Source organism: Anomaloglossus baeobatrachus, chromosome 2 (genome assembly GCF_048569485.1).
Source record: "Anomaloglossus baeobatrachus isolate aAnoBae1 chromosome 2, aAnoBae1.hap1, whole genome shotgun sequence".
NCBI classification, from domain to species: Eukaryota; Metazoa; Chordata; class Amphibia; order Anura; family Aromobatidae; genus Anomaloglossus; species Anomaloglossus baeobatrachus.
The window spans coordinates 240484918-240503583 of NC_134354.1; the positions used below are offsets into that span (position 1 = coordinate 240484918).

The 18666-nt window shown below is 45.7% G+C and overlaps 1 protein-coding gene across 5 annotated transcripts in view; it reads left to right on the forward strand.

Moving 5' to 3' along the window:
• LOC142291293 (C4b-binding protein alpha chain-like) overlaps positions 1-18666 on the forward strand; it is a 187875-nt gene that overhangs the window by 91248 nt on the left and 77961 nt on the right. For all 5 annotated transcript variants that reach the window (XM_075335729.1, XM_075335726.1, XM_075335728.1 and 2 more), the window contains 2 exons: positions 5613-5692; positions 8157-8336. In XM_075335729.1, the coding sequence (XP_075191844.1) occupies positions 5613-5692; positions 8157-8336 (260 nt within the window). The remainder of the gene's footprint in view (positions 1-5612; positions 5693-8156; positions 8337-18666) is intronic.

The window sequence follows — 18666 nt, forward strand, 5'->3', positions numbered from 1 at the left end:
GATCGTAATTTAATTATGCGAGTATCCTCTGTAAGTGTACGCCTTAAACACTGAGAATTCAATGACAGTTTTATTAAATCGCTAGAAGTACTTCCCAGGAGGGTCATCTATGTTATCATTATAGACATTATTGTAATAGAGCTGAAGAGGGGGAAAAAGGGGGGGAGGGTTTCATAAATTAACCCCTAGGATATGGGTCAATATAATAAATTGGATTGTGAAATCACTATGAAAAAGGAGGCCAACTCATAATGCACAGTCTAAGGGTACTGTTTTGATATGTAGGAGACCTGCACATGTATCGCCCGCTATGGGCACTTAATTTTTAGGCAGCAAGTACATAGTTATAAATAGGTGGACCCCGTGCCTCATGGCTTGAAGTCTAAATGTCAAGTCATGTGGTAACAGAAATGAAAATTTGCACACAGTCGTACATGTATGTGATAATAGGATATAGATGTATCTAGGTCACAACTAAATTGTAGTTGTAACCACTGATCTCCGAGTATTAGAGGTCAGGGAGTTGATTAATTTAGGTCCACTACAGACCTGATAGTTGAACTGTCGAAAGTTAGGTTTACATTGTTCAGATGAAACAGGTAAAACTAATTTGTTAATTTAGGCCGTCTGGATGCCATCCAGAATATCCATCTTGCTTCTCTCTGCAGTAAGAGACTATCCCAGTCACCCTTCCTCTCTGGTTCTGGTATTGTCTCAATGCTTTTAAAGCTAATGCCTTCAAGCTTACCCCCATGTTGGAGGTTCATGTGTCTCGTAACCGGTGTATCCCGCTTATTGCGGATATCACCCAGATGTTCACCTATGCATATCTTAAATTGTCTTTGTTTTACCGATGTAGTTTTTTGGGCATCCACAACAGAACAGGTAGATCACCCCCTGGGTGCGAATATTAGCAAAGCCCCTGTTTTTATATGTTCTACCAGTCTTCACACTTTGAAACCCGTTGGATGGAGTAATAAATGTACAAAATTTACAGGCTCTGCATCTGAATGTACCAATGTCGCATGTCTGAAGCCATGTGATACCAGGTCTTTCTGGGGCCAAATAATGGCTTTTAACCACCAGGTCTTTGAGGTTACGACCTCTCCAAAATGTTACTGAAGGGTAGGAGTGAATAGTGTCCACGATGTCAATATCCTGTTTTAGGATTCCCCAATATTTTCTCAAAATTCTCATCACTTGATTATTTTTTTCATCAAAAGTTCCCACTAGCCTTGTTTTCCCTCCTTCTCCCTCCTTTTGTTTAAAACTTAGGAGTTCATGTCTATCTTTTCCTGATGCATAGCTGAAGGCTTTATGAACCACCTTCTGGGGATGCCCCCTGCCCCCTCTTGGTCAGTTGGAGAGCTTGTCTTTCAAACTCCTGGTTGTTAGAGCAGTTTCTGCGGACTCACAGAAACTGACCTTTAGGTATTCCTCTCTTTAGATTATCCGGGTGATAGCTATCCCATTTGAGGAAATTATTGGTTGCACTTTGTTTTCTATATAAAGTTGTTTCTAGAACACCAATTGGTCCATTTTTGATGTGATTTCCAAAAAAGCAATTTTATAAATTCCAATTTTGTAGGTGAACTTTAGCCCTAGTTGATTGACATTCAGTTCACCGACTAACTCTTTAAAGGAATTGGTACTTCCGGACCAAATCACTAAAATATCATTGATATATCTACCCCAAAAAAACAATCTGGGAGGACCAGTTATGACCATCGTCCACAAAGACAATGGTGGTCTCCCACCAGCCCAGGAGCAAGTTAGCATATGTGGGGGCACACTGGCTCCCCATTGCTGTGCCCCTGAGCTGGTGGTAGAACTTGGAATTATTCCCATACAGATTGGAATTAATGAATAAACTCTTCAAGAATCTAGTTGAGACGCCCCTGATATGCCCTGAGATTACTATCAAAGGGCGAAACACGTTGGGCGATTCTTGGATAGTATATTTAGTTTCTACCTTCTATTCAGTTACTATCTGCCACTGTGCACACAGACTGATACACGTGACTACCCATAGGCCCCCTATCCCTGTTAGCCCTGGGTGATGATACAGATAAATTAGTTACTCCGGACTGTGCACATCTTTCTCTGTGGTTTTACTGCTTTGGGTTAGTACACTCATTCGAGTTAGTGCACTCTATCTCAGAACTAGGGAGGGATTACTTAGGGTTTAGTCACCACGGAACGGGGGCATCACTATAAATTAGGACGCCCGTACTTTAGGAAGTGAAAGGCTAGGGCTGCGGGCCCCGTTACCCTTTTCCTCTGCTATTACTGTTTTTAGTGCTGACTAGCTGATAGACTACTAGATGGAGGAATACGCCTATCAGAGGTCAGGGTCCACCGTGCAGTGATATTATGGCTGCTGCTGGTAGATAGGTGCCTGAACTGCAACTTGGCAAATGCTACTAAATATCAGAGTCCCCTGAGTTAAAGAACCCACAGGGAGGAAAGTAAATGTAAGACCATGAACTCTAATACAACACAGAGAGATTTAACAAGATTATACAGCTCACCACTCAGTATAAATGTCCATCCTTGGAAGAAGCCAGACAGTGCACGGAAAACAAAGGCTAAAGAACTTGCAGAAAAGGAGGAGGAATCCGGCCACAAAAAAGGTCTTCATTCAGGGAAAATATCAATCATTAAAATCCCGTTTATTAGTGCTAATTAAAATCCATTACATGTACAGACATGGGGACGCGGTTGATGCATTTCGGAAGAGTCTTCCTTAGTCGTAACCATAACAAACACAAAATCAAAGTGAACTTAAATAACAAAAATGGGGAGGGAACAGGTAGGAGGAATAATGCAATTATATTGATCAACAACAGCTGAGGAGAACCATCCAAAATAGTGCACTTAACTCTATGAGCGCCTAAAAAGAATGCCTCGACTATATATATATATATTATAATATATAACATAGATATATATATATATATATATATATATATATATATATATATATATATATAATATATAACATAGATATATATATATATATATATATATAATATATAACATAGATATATATATATATATATATATATAATATATAACATAGATATGCTTGGTTGTATATATTAGATCACATGATTCATAAAAATAGATATAACGATGATATATAACTCTAGATAACCGCACCATATGGGTGGAGAAAAAAAAATCTATAATGCTAACAAATACCTATACAGATATCAACACATAAAGATGTAGTGAAAACACAAGGTAATAATTGCTATTGTTATTAATAGAACAAACATTACTTCTCTCTATATTATAGGCAGAAAAATATACCTATATTTACACTAAAAACTGGATGATAAATATAGCCTTAGTGACACCGCAGATTTCAACAGTGTGAACGATGTTAAAACAAAAAAAAAAAACACCACTCTAAACTAACGGGTTCATGATAAATATCTGCTCTGAACAGGTGGAAAAACTACCTTTAAAGCTGACCTGTTTGTATATATATATATATATATATATATATATATATATATATATATATATATATATATATATATATATATATATATATATATATATATATATATATATAATTATTGTCCCAATCACCTGCATTTTGTAATCTTGCACCCTTTAGTGCCTTTCATGTGGCACTAAAGGGTCCATAGCCTTGTATTTATTAAAAAAATAAACAATTTAAAAAAACGTGGGGTCCCTCCAATTTTTTTTGTAGCCAGCTCAGGTAAAGCAGTCGGCTGCAGCTGGCAGCTTCACCTTTGCGGGTAATCCAAAACAGAGGGCACCCCACGCTGTTATTTTAAATTAAATAAATAATTTAAAACAAATAATTGTGGGGTTCCCCCCAAATTAGATCACCAGCCAAGGTAAAGCAGACAGCTATAGTCTGGTATTCTCAGACTAGGAAAGTCTACGGTTATTGGACAGTCTCCAGCTTAAAAATAGCAGGGTGCATCCATTTGATGCACCAATCCTGGCGCTTCGCCCCAGCTCATCTCATTGCCCTGGTGCGGTGGCAAACTGGGTAATATATGGGGTTGATTCCATCTGTGTAATGTCACCTGGCACCAAGCCCTGGCATTAGTGATGTCACGGCGTTTATCAGATACCTGACCGCTAATCCAGTCAGTAATAATAAAAAAAGACGATAAAAACATGTTTATTTGAAAAAACACTCCCCAAAACATTCCCTTTTTCACAAATTTATTGAAAAGAAAAAACAAATGTGTTCGGCGTAATCCAATAAGGGGGTCCCATGACGATCCATGCCATAATCACTGTACGAGTCAATGAACAAAATGTTCCCCATTGGCAGGGAGAGCAGTGCAGTGACCTGTGCTAACATCAATAGGTCAGCCCAGGTCACTGCAGAGGATGACGAGTGCTCCCATCAAGAGATTAGCTAGGTACATTATCTGCGGTGATGAAGTCCGTGGAACTTGTGATATCAGCGCTCATCACTGAATTCAATAACCACCGCGATCTCACCACAAGTCTCGCAGGCGGCCCAAGACTATGACTAGCGGTGAAGTCACGAGCTCCCGAAAGACTTGAGGGGATATCAATGCGGGCAATGGAACGCAAGTGACGAGCGATGTCAGGAGTGCAGCGGAGACCAATGCAGGTAAAGAACTTAGCTAACCTCCTAACGGCACCACTTGTCAAATCCAGATGCTGACACACAGCAATGCAAGCAACTGTGGAGCTGGTGCGGGAGTGGGACACAGACTGCAGGGGCACCCAACAGAAGCCACACAGAAGTCCTTCCGTGCGGCTTCCAGGGATTTTGCGGACTAATTGACTTGTATTGTGTCACAGTCCGCAATTACGGAACAGAATTGGACATGTTCCATAATAACGAAACGAATATACGGCATTCGATTTTTTTTTTTTTTTTTTTTTTTTGTGGGAACTGATGCAGACGGGAAGTGCTTCCGTGTGCCATCCGATCCTACACAGAACACATTGAAAAGATGGTCTTGTCAGTAGATGCGCAAAAAACAGAAACTGACCAGGACAGACAGAACGGTCGTCTCAATGAGCCCTTATTTTCACCTTCAATCCAGCTGCATTCAATGTCCCAACAGGTTGACCAAACTGAGGAATGGAAGTTCACGACACTGCTCTGACGTGACCGCTGTCTCCAGCACATGTTCTTTATGCAGTCTCTGCTATTGCATGTCGTATGGAGTCTAGGATGGGTTGTGATTGATGACCGCTGCCATCTTTAAAATCCTGATGGAGTGCACTACCTATTGCATACCGTTTTGCTAAATAAAAGTGCCGTATTTAGAAAAATGTTCAATATTAAATGTTAAATATTATTACATTTCTTGGAGAATTTCTTGCGAGGCTGTCAATTTTGGGTCAGGAGACCTGTGGCCGGTCCGTACATTGTGGTCCATACTCTGACCCTCATGCGCAGAAGTCTGAATGAGGCCTTTGGCATAGACTAGAAGAGCTCATAGTTGAATATTAGGGCACTTTGCAGACCTGAACTATATTTACAAGATTAATATAAACAAATATTTTTTAAATATTTTAGCTTTCTTAAAACTTCACAATTTGGATATTTTTTTTATGTGCTGTTTTTTTCCCCCCAGTTATCGATTATCAAGCAAAAGAAATACACGAGATTGCCTAGCAGATGGATCATGGAGTAATGTTACCCCTCAATGTGAAGGTATTCGAACAGTGATATGAAGAAGCCTTCCTTACACCATATTATTTTGTTATAATTATGTACATGCAACTAAAACTGCCAGAGCTTTCCCAAAAGTACGGGTATTTCTGTTAACCCCCTTCACTGCCGGGCGAATTTTCATTTACGTTTTTTCCTCTTCTTTTCCCATAAGCCATAACTTTTCTACTTTTCCATCAATATTGCTATATGGGGGCTTGTTTTTTTTGCGGGACGAGTCGTACTTTTGAATGAACCAATTAGTTTTTACCGTATAGTGTACTGGAAAACAGAAAAAAAATTCTAAGTGCAGTGAAATTGCAAAACAAAGTGCAATTGACAATAGTTTTAGGGTCTTTTATTTACCACATTGACTATATGGTAAAATAGTACGAGTTTGTAGATACGAAACATGTATACTTTATTTAAGGGGTAGAAAAAAATGTCAAAGTTTGATCCAAAAAGAAAAATAGCGCTTTTGTTGCCAACTCATTTTATTCTCATTTTTCGGGACCTAAGTCTCAGTGAGAGCTTATGTTTTGCATCTTGAGCTAACATTTTTAATTATACAATTTTTGGGTAGATACAATGTTTTGATCGCCTGTTATTACATTTTATTGCAATGTTGTGGCGACCAGAAAACGCAATTTTGGCGTTTGGAATCTTTTTATCACTATGCCGTGTAGCAATCATATTTTTTTTATTATTGTTATTATATATTGTGATAGAACGGGCATTTCTGAATGCGCAATACAAAATGTGTGGTTTTTTTTTTATAATTGTTTTATTTTCATTGGGGCGAAAGGGGTGATTTGAACTTTTTTTATTTTACATTTTTTTCATATTTTTTAAAACTTTTTTTATTGATTTTGACTAGTCCCCCCTAGGGTACTTTATCACTGTACACTGCAATCGCTTGTGCTCATCAGAGCTCTGATCAGCGAAAATGCAGTGTTCTTGTGAGTGCCGGCGCTCTGTCGGCTCTCACAGGAAATACGTTATGGTAGCGTCAGGGGGTCATCAGCTGACCCTGCGTTACCATAACAACACCATGGCGCCCCGTGATTGCAGCACGGGTCACCCACTGGTGGCGGGAAATGGCATTATCTCCGACATGGCCATTTCAATCATGCTGTCAGATTTTGACAGCGCAATCTATGTAATAAGCAGGTGTGGGTGGATCTGTGACCCACCCGTGCTTGTTAGCCAAACATGTCGGATGATCAGATTAGCAGACGTGGGGGAATTGCCATGGCCCGTGATAATCGGGGGGACATGACCAGGGCGTATGTATACGTCCAAGGTCCTGAAGGGTTAAACGGCGTATCGGCAAAAAAATTCCAAATGCCAAAATTACCTTTTTTTGGGGTGCCCGAAAGTTTTGCACAAAATGCAATAACAGGCGATTAAAACGTAGCATCTGCACAAAAATGGTACCATTGGAAACATCAGCTCGAGACGCAAAAAAATAAGCCGTCACTGAGCCATAGATCCCAAAAAATGAGAACGCTACTGGTTTTGGAAAATGGTGCAAAACGGGCACCTTTTTTTGGGACAAATTTATGAATTTTTACCCCTTAGATACAAGTAAACCTATGCATGTTTGATGTCTACAAACTCTCACCGACCTCAGGCATCACAACGACACATCAGTTTTACCATATAGTGAACATGGTGAATAAAATATCCCCAAAACTATTGTATGATCACACTTTTTTTTTTTTTGCAGTTTTTCTGCACGGAATTTTTTTGCTGTTTTCCAGTACACTATATATGGTAAAACTTATGGTTTCATTTAAAAGTATAACTCCTCCCGCAGAAAACAAGCCCTCATATGGCAAGATTGACAGACAAATAAAAAAGTTACGGCTCTCGGAAGAAGGGGAGCAAAGAAAAAAAAAAAAAAGATAACGCCGGAGGGCTGAAGGGGTTAAGAATCATTTCTATTAGCCGTTCGTCTGCTGTGAGTGTTCCTAGGAATGCTTGCATCATGATTATTGGCCACCAACCAACATAAGAACTAACAAAAACCTATTAGTTTTTAGGCCCATAATGAAAAAGTAAAATTTGTTTTGAATAACCTTTTTAACAACAAAATGGGAAGTGCCTGTGAAATTCCACTTCATAAACATATTCTTAAGGAAAGGAAATTTATAAATTTTGTTTTTTATTTTCCAATCAATATCCATTAGTTTTAGAAATACACATTGAAATTTATCCCAGTGGTTTTTGGTATGACCAGTTAAAGAACTGGCTCATTTTTAGCAGAATGCCCACTCCCCCCATTGTCTTTCATATGCAGATAGGTGAGCGGTGTATAGTGATTACTTTCACTACAACCGGTATACCAAGGAATGTCCATGTGTTTCATGAAGATAGCACCTACTTCTACGTCAGCTCGTAAAAAATGAATAGATTTTCCATCCAGAAGAGTCATTACAAAGATGTTCTGTTCTTGTATTTCCAGCCGTTCTGTGCATTGCTCCAGATAAACCAACTGATGGAACATTAGACCCAGAGAAGGATGAATACACTTATTTGGATGCGGTGACGTTTAGGTGCAATAAAGGTTTACATGTTGTTGGAGCATCCTCTGTATCATGTACAAGTGATGGCACATGGAGTGCTGCCTCCCCAACTTGTAAAGGTCAGAATTTTTATCTTTCTTCCTTCTTATTATGAAGTGGAGATGATAGAGTTTATGGATTAGAAGACAAATTATGGATGTGGGAAAATATTTTAAGCAAATTGACGATTTCCTGGCACAGCCACTTCGGAAGTTCATAACCAGCCCAGACTTCTGAACTAAGATTTGCTGCTTTTATGTGGATTCTTTCTTTCGCCATATATTGTACTTTTTTCGTGATACGTTTAGGTGAATACAATTTGCCACTTCACTTCTGAAATTAGTTTTAGGGGCCTAAAGGTCAGAAAACCACTAATATGACAGCATTTTACCAAGAAATTCATTTAGGGGTTGAGTGAGCATTTTTGTTCCACAGGCGTTCAACAGAATTTTTAAAAAATGGGTCAAAAAAATATATATTTTACACTAACATGTGAAAATGAAAAATAAGGGGTAATAGGTAAAAATGCCCCCAAAAATATGTTAAATAAACAATATATATAAAAAATATGTTAAACAATTCCTCTGGAAAAGGGCAATATCATATCACATATGTGGTTGGATATTACTTCCTGCCTCAGAATTGAGTATCAGGTGGATTGCAAATCATTATATGAAGAAAGTAATATACCATATTTTTCGGAAAGTAGAGAAAAGTCACTGGAGGCAGGACAATATTGTGCTGCTCTGTGTGGCAGCCTGCACTACCTGGCGAGGCTCTGTGCGGTTGCTAGCACGGCTCGGCGAGGTTTTGTGCATCGACTGGCGCTGCCCGGCAAGGCTCGGAGAGGCCGCTTGGTGCTGCCCGGAAAGACTCTGTGCGGCGGCCTGCACTGCTGTGTGCTGGTGCTCAAGATATCATAGGTAAGTTCTACAAATAATGGCGCCCAGGGTCGGTGCATGCGCAGATTGAGCTCTCTGCTCAAGCTCGCATCTACGCAAGCGCCGACTGCGGCCGTCATTTCTTTGAAGCCCGCTCCGCCGACCTCTTCAGAATGGCCATTGTCCGCAGCGAGCACTAGCACACAGCGCAGTCGGCCGCCCCAGCACACAGCACAGCCGGCCACCCCAGCACAGCTCCGCAGTGAGCATCTGGGCTCCCCTCTGCACTGCCTGCCCAAAGCATGGACCTGCTCCACTGGCGCTGCCTCCTGTGACCCCGAACCACCACTGCTGCTGCCCCCCTCTGGTAAGACACCACTGGATTATAAAACGGACCCCACATTTTTAATTTTAATTAAAATAATTTTACTATAAATTTGGGGTGCGTCTTATAATCCGGTTATTCTTATAAATGAAAAATATGGTAAGCACCAAAATTAAAAGTAAAAACCACAGAAATGGGAACTGGAAATTTCAAATATTAATGCAGCAAAACAAAAAAAAAACAACAGTATTTACCTGCTGGGTCACAAACTAATGCAGCAGCATCCATTTGATTTAAAAGCAGGGGCAACACAGGTGCGATATACTGATGAGAACTACTCTCAATATACAGTGCCTACAAGTAGTATTCAACCCCCTGTAGATTTAGCAGGTTTGATAAGATGCAAATAAGTTAGAGCCTGCAAACTTCAAACAAGAGCAGGATTTATTAATAGATGCATAAATCTTACAAACCAACAAGTTATGTTGCTCAGTTAAATTTTAATAAATTTTCAACATAAAAGTGTGGGTCAATTATTATTCAACCCCTAGGTTTAATATTTTGTGGAATAACCCTTGTTTGCAATTACAGCTAATAATCGTCTTTTATATGACCTGATCAGGTCGGCACAGGTCTCTGGAGTTATCTTGGCCCACTCCTCCATGCAGATCTTCTCCAAGTTATTTAGGTTCTTTGGGTGTCTCATGTGGACTTTAATCTTGAGCTCCCTCCACAAGTTTTCAATTGGGTTAAGGTCAGGAGACTGACTAGGCCACTGCAACACCTTGATTTTTTCCCTCTTGAACCAGGCCTTGGTTTTCTTGGCTGTGTGCTTTGGGTCGTTGTCTTGTTGGAAGATGAAATGACAACCCATCTTAAGATCCTTGATGGAGGAGCGGAGGTTCTTGGCCAAAATCTCCAGGTAGGCCGTGCTATCCATCTTCCCATGGATGCGGACCAGATGGCCAGGCCCCTTGGCTGAGAAACAGCCCCACAGCATGATGCTGCCACCACCATGCTTGACTGTAGGGATGGTATTCTTGGGGTCGTATGCAGTGCCATCCAGTCGCCAAACGTCACGTGTGTGGTTGGCACCAAAGATCTCGATCTTGGTCTCATCAAACCAGAGAACCTTGAACCAGTCTGTCTCAGAGTCCTCCAAGTGATCATGAGCAAACTGTAGACGAGCCTTGACATGACGCTTTGAAAGTAAAGGTACCTTACGGGCTCGTCTGGAACGGAGACCATTGCGGTGGAGTACATTACTTATGGTATTGACTGAAACCAATGTCCCCACTGCCATGAGATCTTCCCGGAGCTCCTTCCTTGTTGTCCTTGGGTTAGCCTTGACTCTTCGGACAAGCCTGGCCTCGGCACGGGTGGAAACTTTAAAAGGCTGTCAAGGCCGTGGAAGGCTAACAGTAGTTCCATAAGCCTTCCACTTCCGGATGATGCTCCCAACAGTGGAGACAGGTAGGCCCAACTCCTTGGAAAGGGTTTTGTACCCCTTGCCAGCCTTGTGACCGTCCACGATCTTGTCTCTGATGGACTTCGAATGCTCCTTTGTCTTTCCCATGTTGACCAAGTATGAGTGCTGTTCACAAGTTTGGGGAGGGTCTTAATTAGTCAGAAAAGGCTGGAAAAAGAGATAATTAATCCAAACATGTGAAGCTCATTGTTCTTTGTGCCTGAAATACTTATTAATACTTTAGGGGAACCAAACAGAATTCTTGTGGTTTGAGGGGTTGAATAATAAATGACCCTCTGAATAAACTTTTCACAATTTAAAAAAAAAAAATAAAAAAATAAATAACATTCTTTTTTGCTGCAGTGCATTTCACACTTCCAGGCTGATCTACAGTCCAAATATCACTATGCCAAGTTAATTCCGAATGTGTAAACCTGCTAAATCTGCAGGGGGTTGAATACTTAGTATTAGAATTGCACACTGATGAGGCTTGTTTACAGCACTGGTCACTCACGTGGTGCACAATGCCTGGCTTACTGCAAATTAGTGAAATATAAAATGCCACGCCATTTTTTTACCGGAGCAAGTTGGTCCCGCAGCATCGGTGGATTTGTAATAGGAGTACCACGTGTGTGTGGTGGAGCGGTCGGTGATTAGTGCCCAGCTTTCACTGTTCTTCGTTTGCTATAAAATGCCACGCCATTTTGCCCCAATTGCTCCCTTTCTCGCCCCTCCGACCCCATCCTCTCTCGTCCCTCCGACCCCCTCCTCTCTCTCCCCTCCGACCCCCTCCTCTCTCTCCCCTCCGACCCCCTCCTCTCTCGCCCCCCCGACCCCCTCCTCTCTCGCCCCCCCCCTAATGCCTCTAAATGCCACGATCATGGTAATGTCAAATATAGGGACTGAGTAAAAGAAAAGGCATAAAAAGTGAGTAAATATTGTAAAAAAAATTTTAAGACAAAGAACAAAAAAAGGAAAAAAAAAGTAAATGCGTAGCTTTATGTAAAAACAAAAATACCAAATGTGTGTATATTATTTGTTTATTGCCATGTCCGGAACAACCCGATCTATAAAACTGTCATAGTAATGAACCCCTTCAGTAAACACGGAAAAAAATAATAAAAAATATATATCAAAAACTATCTTTTCATGATACAGCTGAAAAAAAGTGTAATAAAATGCAATCAAAAAGTCATATTAAATAAAAAAAAAAAAAAATTGGCTCGCAAAAACCAAGCCACCATACAAATCCATCAACAAAAAATAAAAAGCTATAGCTCTCAAATACAGCAATGCAAAAACAAGTTGTTTTTTTTTCTATAAAATTGTTTATATAGTGTAAAAGCGGCAGAATATAAGAAAACAAACAATACAAATAAGTAAGCATACTGACCCGAAGAATAAAGCTGTGTTATTACTTTTATGACACGGTGAAAAGTGTAAATGAAATTGCTGAACTGCTATTTCTTCTTAAGGGTATGGAAAGCGATCAAAAAATATTATGCAGCCAATACAAACTCCAGTTCATCCTGCAAAAAATGACCTCACATGAATCCCTCGATGGAAAAATAAAGGAAACTATAGCCTTCAAAATTCGATGATGCAAAAAAAGCTTTTTTCTCTATCGTTTCATTGGGGGACACAGGACCATGGGTTATGCTGCTGTCACTAGGAGGCTGACACTAAGTAAACACAAAAAAGTTAGCTCCTCCCTAGCAGCATACACCCCGAGCCGGAGGCGGGCTCAGACCAGTTTTTAGCTTAGTGTCGTAGGAGGCTGATGTGGGCCGTCTCGGCCCCCCTCAGCCATGTATTTTTTTGCGCTTTTTTCTTTTATTTCGGCGCCGCTCATCACTCTCATACCTGTCGTCTTCTTCTCTGCAGGTATTCGCTTCACTCATCCTCCGCAGCCCCATGGGTACCGCTCCCCAGGGTCGCAGGGGCTTGAGACTTCGGGGCCCTCTCCCCCGCCCGTCCCCGTGGTACCACTCCCGGGGGTGCGCGTGTGGGCAGGTTGTTTTGTGGGCACCCCTGATTCGCCCTGAGGTATCACCCCAAAGGGCGTACAGGGGAGTACAGCAGGGATGGAACTGCCGCAGCGTGTGTGTTAGATGGGGCCCTGTCACGCTGCATTCTCCTGAAGGGGGCTGTCTACCCCCATCATGATGTCCACTACCCTGCCTGCAGCACGCTCTCCCCCGGAGCCTTCCTGGACGAGCAGCGCTGTTCACAGGCAGGGCCAGGGAGCCCTGCCTGCACCGCATCCAAGAGGGGTGAATCGCTGGGCCGGCGCCGCCGATTGCAGGTAGGACCGACCTTTCCTGCACTTTCCCCCGGCCCTCTCCATAAATTTAGTCCCCGGCTTCGGCCTAGTCGCTCCTGCGTCCTAGCCACGCCCCCGCTGCAGCGCTATTGGCCGCCGGTCGTCTCCCTCTGTTCCTCCCACTGCTCTGCCTCCTGGCTGATGGTGGGGGCTCTGAATCCTCCGGTTTTTTCGCGCCGGAATCCTGCTCCTCCCCCAGCCTCCTCCAGCGTCCCCTCGCCATTTTAGCCTGCCTCTGGTCCCCTGAGGCTGCAGCGCGCCGGCGTTCTGAGTTTTCTGAGTAGCTCATTCCTGGACTCCACTTCTGGACTGGTGGGCAGCACGCAGGACCTGGGTAAGCTCTGCTCCTAAGGAGTAGCCCTCACTAGGTAGCATTCTCTGAGTTTAGGGACGAGTTAACCCTCTCCTGTCTCCTTCCTAGCAGCCACCAGGGAGAGTACCTGTTTGCACCATGCCTAAGGCTAAGCCCACCCAAGCCAAGCAGGCCCCCTTTGCACTATTTTTTGCAGCTCCAAATTTTCCCAGGGTCAGGACGCCCCTCTATGCTCCGTCTGTTCTACAGACGCGCAGCCTCCGCAGGACTCCGCGGCCGACGTTTCTGATACCGCAGACGCCACAGCGCCATATGCTGCAGGGCACTGCGTCCCGCCTCCCCCCGACTGGCTAGCGTCCCTGTCCCAGTCCGTAGATTCCCTCTCTGAGGCTTCTCGGACCATCGCGCAAGCTCTACGCCTGCTGCCGACGCTCGCCCAGATTCCCGCAGACCCGGCGCAATTGCCCCCGGAGCAGGTGAGCCCCGTTGCAGGGTCCTCCTCTGCTGCTCAGAAACGGACCCGCCAGGTCTCGTCCTCAGTCTCTTCCCAGGTTTCACCTTCATCCCCAGGTCCAGACCGTCAGTCCTCCAGGGAGGCTTCTGACTGCTCCGAGGATGATTCCGATGCGGTACCCCTGCAGGACTCAGAGCAGGCGGCCGATATTCGGCGCATGGTAAATAGCCTGATAGAAGCAGTAAACCAGACCTTAAAGGTACAGGTGGACCCAGTCTCCTCTCAGAGCACCCAGGTCTCCTTTAAGCGGGTGAAGCGGGCCCAGAACACATTCAGCGGACATCCAGAATTCGCTGAGTTACTGCGCAGCTACAGACAACAGCCGGACAAGGTATTTACCAGCGGTAAGTCCATTGATTTGCATTATCCCTTTCCTGAGGGTCTTCGAAAGGATTGGGCAGGTTCCCCTGTGGTCGACCCCCCCCAATCTCCCGCCTGTCTTCTCACACAGTCCTTCCACTCACTAACGGTACGTCTCTCAAAGACCCTACGGACCGTACTATTGACAGGTTGGCCCGTTCCGCCTTCGAGGCAGCGGGCTCATCCCTCTCTCCGGCCTTTGCCTCGGTTTGGGTTGCGAAGGCCCTGATGTCCTGGGCGGACACGCTACGCGGCGGTCTCCGCTCCATGCCTGCCAATCCGGACCTGGTTCCCATCGCCTCGCAGATTTCCCTCGCGGGTGAGTACTTGCTCAATGCAGCCCTGGCGTCTGCAAGTTGCGCGACCCAGGCCGCCAGCAACAATGTGGCCATCCGTCGAGCCCTTTGGCTCCGGTCCTGGAACGCGGATGCGGCCTCTAAGAAGTCACTAACTTCCCTGCCCTTCCTAGGGGAGCGTCTCTTCGGAGATAGGCTGGACCAGCTGATCTCCGATGCAACGTCAGGAAAGAGTACATTTCTCCCCCAATTGCGCCCCAAGCGCTTCCAGAATCGGCGCCCCACCGCTCGTTTCTGGTCCTTTCGCAGCTTCAGCTCCAATCCCCAGCAGCGGAAAAGCCGCTCTCCTCCGAGAGACAGGAAGACCCCGTCATTCAAGACCAATCCCGCCTGGCGTTCACGCCCCCGCCAGTCCACGAGATCCTCTTCTGGTTACCGCCGACGTTCCTCCAAGTGACTCGTGGTCGGCGCGCAACAGCGCCAGACTTGTGGGAGGGCGTCTGTCTCGTTTTCAGCATGTGTGGATCCCCCTGACCGCCGATGCCTGGGTCAGAGAGATCATCACATCAGGCTACAAAATAGAATTCGAAACAAAGCCACCGAGACGTTTTTTCCTATCTCGCCCTCCCGAGTCTACCGCGCGGGCTCGCGCGTTCTTTCACTCCATAGACTCCCTCCTCCGAACCGGAGTCGTGGTACCAGTCCCTCCCGCAGAGCGTTTCAAGGGGTTCTATTCCAACCTTTTTCGTGGTCCCCAAAAAGGACGGCTCTGTCCGTCCTGTCCTCGACCTAAAGCTTCTGAACAGGTCGGTGAGACCTCGGCCGTTTCGAATGGAGTCACTCCGGTCCGTCATCGCGTCCATGGAGGTAGGCGAATTCCTGGCATCGCTGGATATTCAAGACGCCTATCTTCACGTCCCGATAGCCACCTCTCACCAACAGTTCCTCCGTTTTGCGATAGCGGAAGATCACTTCCAGTTCACAGCTCTTCCATTCGGCCTCGCATCCGCGCCCAGGGTCTTTACGAAGATCATGGCTGCTGCCATGTCCGTCCTGCATGCCAGGGGTGTCTTGGTCATCCCGTACTTGGACGATATGTTGATAAAGGGCTCTTCCTTCGAGGACTGTCGTCTTGGGGTTCAGATCACAATCGACACCCTTTCACGGTTAGGGTGGCTGATAAATCGGAAGAAGTCCTCTCTGATCCCGGTCCGTCGGATCACCTTTTTAGGCATGGTATTCGATACCATCCAAGGACGAGTTTTCCTCACTCAGGAGAAGATCTCCTCCCTTCAACGAGGGCTCCGCGCTCTCCGGCGTCAGCGCCAAGTGTCCATCAGGTTCGGCATGCGAGTCCTCGGTCGTATGGTGGCGGCGATGGAAGCGGTACCCTTTGCACAGTTCCATCTCCGGCCCCTCCAGCTGGCCTTGCTGAAGAAGTGGGACAGATCTCCCTTTTCTCTGGACCGCAGGTTTCATCTTTCGCCGGAGACCCGCCACTCCCTCCGTTGGTGGCTCAATCAACGCAACCTCGCATCAGGAAGGTCTTTCCTCCCGCTCCACTGGAAGATAGTGACCACCGACGCCAGTCTCCAGGGCTGGGGAGCAGTGTTTCGACATCACACAGCGCAGGGCCGATCGTCACCGAGAGAGAGTTGCCTCCAGATCAACATTTTGGAGATAAGAGCCGTCCGGCTAGCCTTGCAGCAGTTTCGGCACCTAGTACAAGGTTGCCCGGTCAGGATCCAGTCGGACAATGCGACGGCGGTGGCGTACATCAACCACCAAGGCGGCACAAGAAGTGTCGGGGCGATGCGAGAAGTCAAGAAGATCTTGCACTGGGCCGAGTGTCATCACTCCCTGATCTCAGCGGTACACATCCCAGGCGTGGACAATTGGGCGGCGGACTTCCTCAGCAGGGAAGTCCTCGCCTCCGGAGAATGGTCCCTCAACCGGGAAGTCTTCAACCAGATCTGCGACAGATGGGGAGTTCCGGACGTGGACCTAATGGCCTCACGGTTCAACCGTCAGGTTCCGCACTTTGTAGCGCGGTGCCGCGACCGCTTGTCTTTAGGAGTCGACGCTCTCACCCTGTCATGGAGCTAGTTCAGTCTCCCGTACATCTTCCCTCCGCTCCCTCTAATTCCGAGGGTCCTCAAGAAGATCAAGGCGGAAGAGATACCGGTCATCCTAGTGGCTCCAGATTGGCCCAGGCGAGCATGGTTCGCGGAACTAACTCAGCTCCTCGCAGACGCTCCGTGGCGCCTTCCAGACCGTCCAGATCTCCTGCAGCAGGGGCCTCTCTTCCATCAGAACTCACAGGTCCTAAATTTGACGGCCTGGCCATTGAATCCTGGGTTCTAGCTAAGGCTGGTTTTTCCTCAAAAGTGATTCAGACAATGATTAGGGCCAGGAAGCCATCTTCATCAAAGATTTACCACCGCACGTGGAAGGTTTTCTTTAGGTGGTGTGAAGAGCAGAATATTTCTTCTCCTCTCGCCTTCTCCCTTCCTTCCCTACTGGCGTTCTTGCAGTCAGGCCTAGATGCGGGTCTCTCGCTCGCAACACTAAAAGGCCAGATATCGGCGTTATCAATCCTGTTTCAGAAGCCACTGGCCGCTCGTCCACAGGTTAAGACCTTCATCCAGAGAGTGGCCCACCTGGCACCGCCGTACCGTCGGCCTCTAGAACCGTGGGACCTTAATCTAGTCCTAGGGTCACTTCAAGGCTCCCCATTCGAACCCTTGCGTGAATCTTCCCTTTCTCACCTGTCTTGGAAGGTGGTGTTTCTTGTTGCCATCACTTCTATTCGCAGGACGTCAGAGCTGGCAGCTCTCTCTTGTCGTTCCCCCTTTTTGATTTTTCACCAGGACAAAGCGGTTCTCCGGCCAGATCCCGCTTTTCTCCCAAAGGTGGTCTCCTCGTTCCATCTTAACGAAGAAATCGTTCTTCCATCCTTCTGTCCTGGCCCCTCTCACAGCTTGGAGAGGTCCTTGCACACCCTGGACCTAGTGCGTGCACTTAGAATTTATGTCTCCAGAACCGCGCCGTTCCGTAAGTCAGATGGTCTGTTTGTTCTCCCTTCTGGTCCCAAGAGGGGTGAATCGGCATCCAAGGCCACAATTGCCAGATGGATCCGTTCCGCCATATCAGAGGCCTATCGGATTCGGGACAAGTCTCCGCCCCGGGGGGTAAAGGCGCACTCTACCCGCGCAGTGGGAGCCTCTTGGGCGATTAGGCATCAGGCGTCGGCCGACCAGGTCTGCAAGGCCGCCACCTGGTCTAGCCTGCACACCTTTACTAGGTTCTACCAAGTTCACACCCAAGCATCGGCAGATGCTATTTTTGGGAGAAAGGTCTTGCAGGCAGCAGTTGCACCCCTGTAATAGGGTGGCAGCATTCAATTATAGTGCAAGCCCGCCGAGGGAGGTTGTTGTTTTCTTCCTATCTGCGGGTTTTTCGGTATTCCCACCCAGGGACTGCTTTTGGACGTCCCATGGTCCTGTGTCCCCCAATGAAACGATAGAGAAAGTAAGATTTTTGTGTACTCACCGTAAAATCTCTTTCTCTGAGTCTTCATTGGGGGACACAGCACCCACCCTGCTTGGTTTTTTGGTTGATTCAATTGCATTTGCCTGCTATTTTTTCAGTGGTCTTATGTTCATAGACCTCTTGTTTGCACGGGTGCATTGTTTTAGTTACAACTTGTGTTTATGTATGGTGATTCTGGTACTCCTCCTACTGCTTGTGCACCAACTGATCTGAGCCCGCCTCCGGCTCGGGGTGTATGCTGCTAGGGAGGAGCTAACTTTTTTGTGTTTACTTAGTGTCAGCCTCCTAGTGACAGCAGCATAACCCATGGTCCTGTGTCCCCCAATGAAGACTCAGAGAAAGAGATTTTACGGTGAGTACACAAAAATCCTACTATTT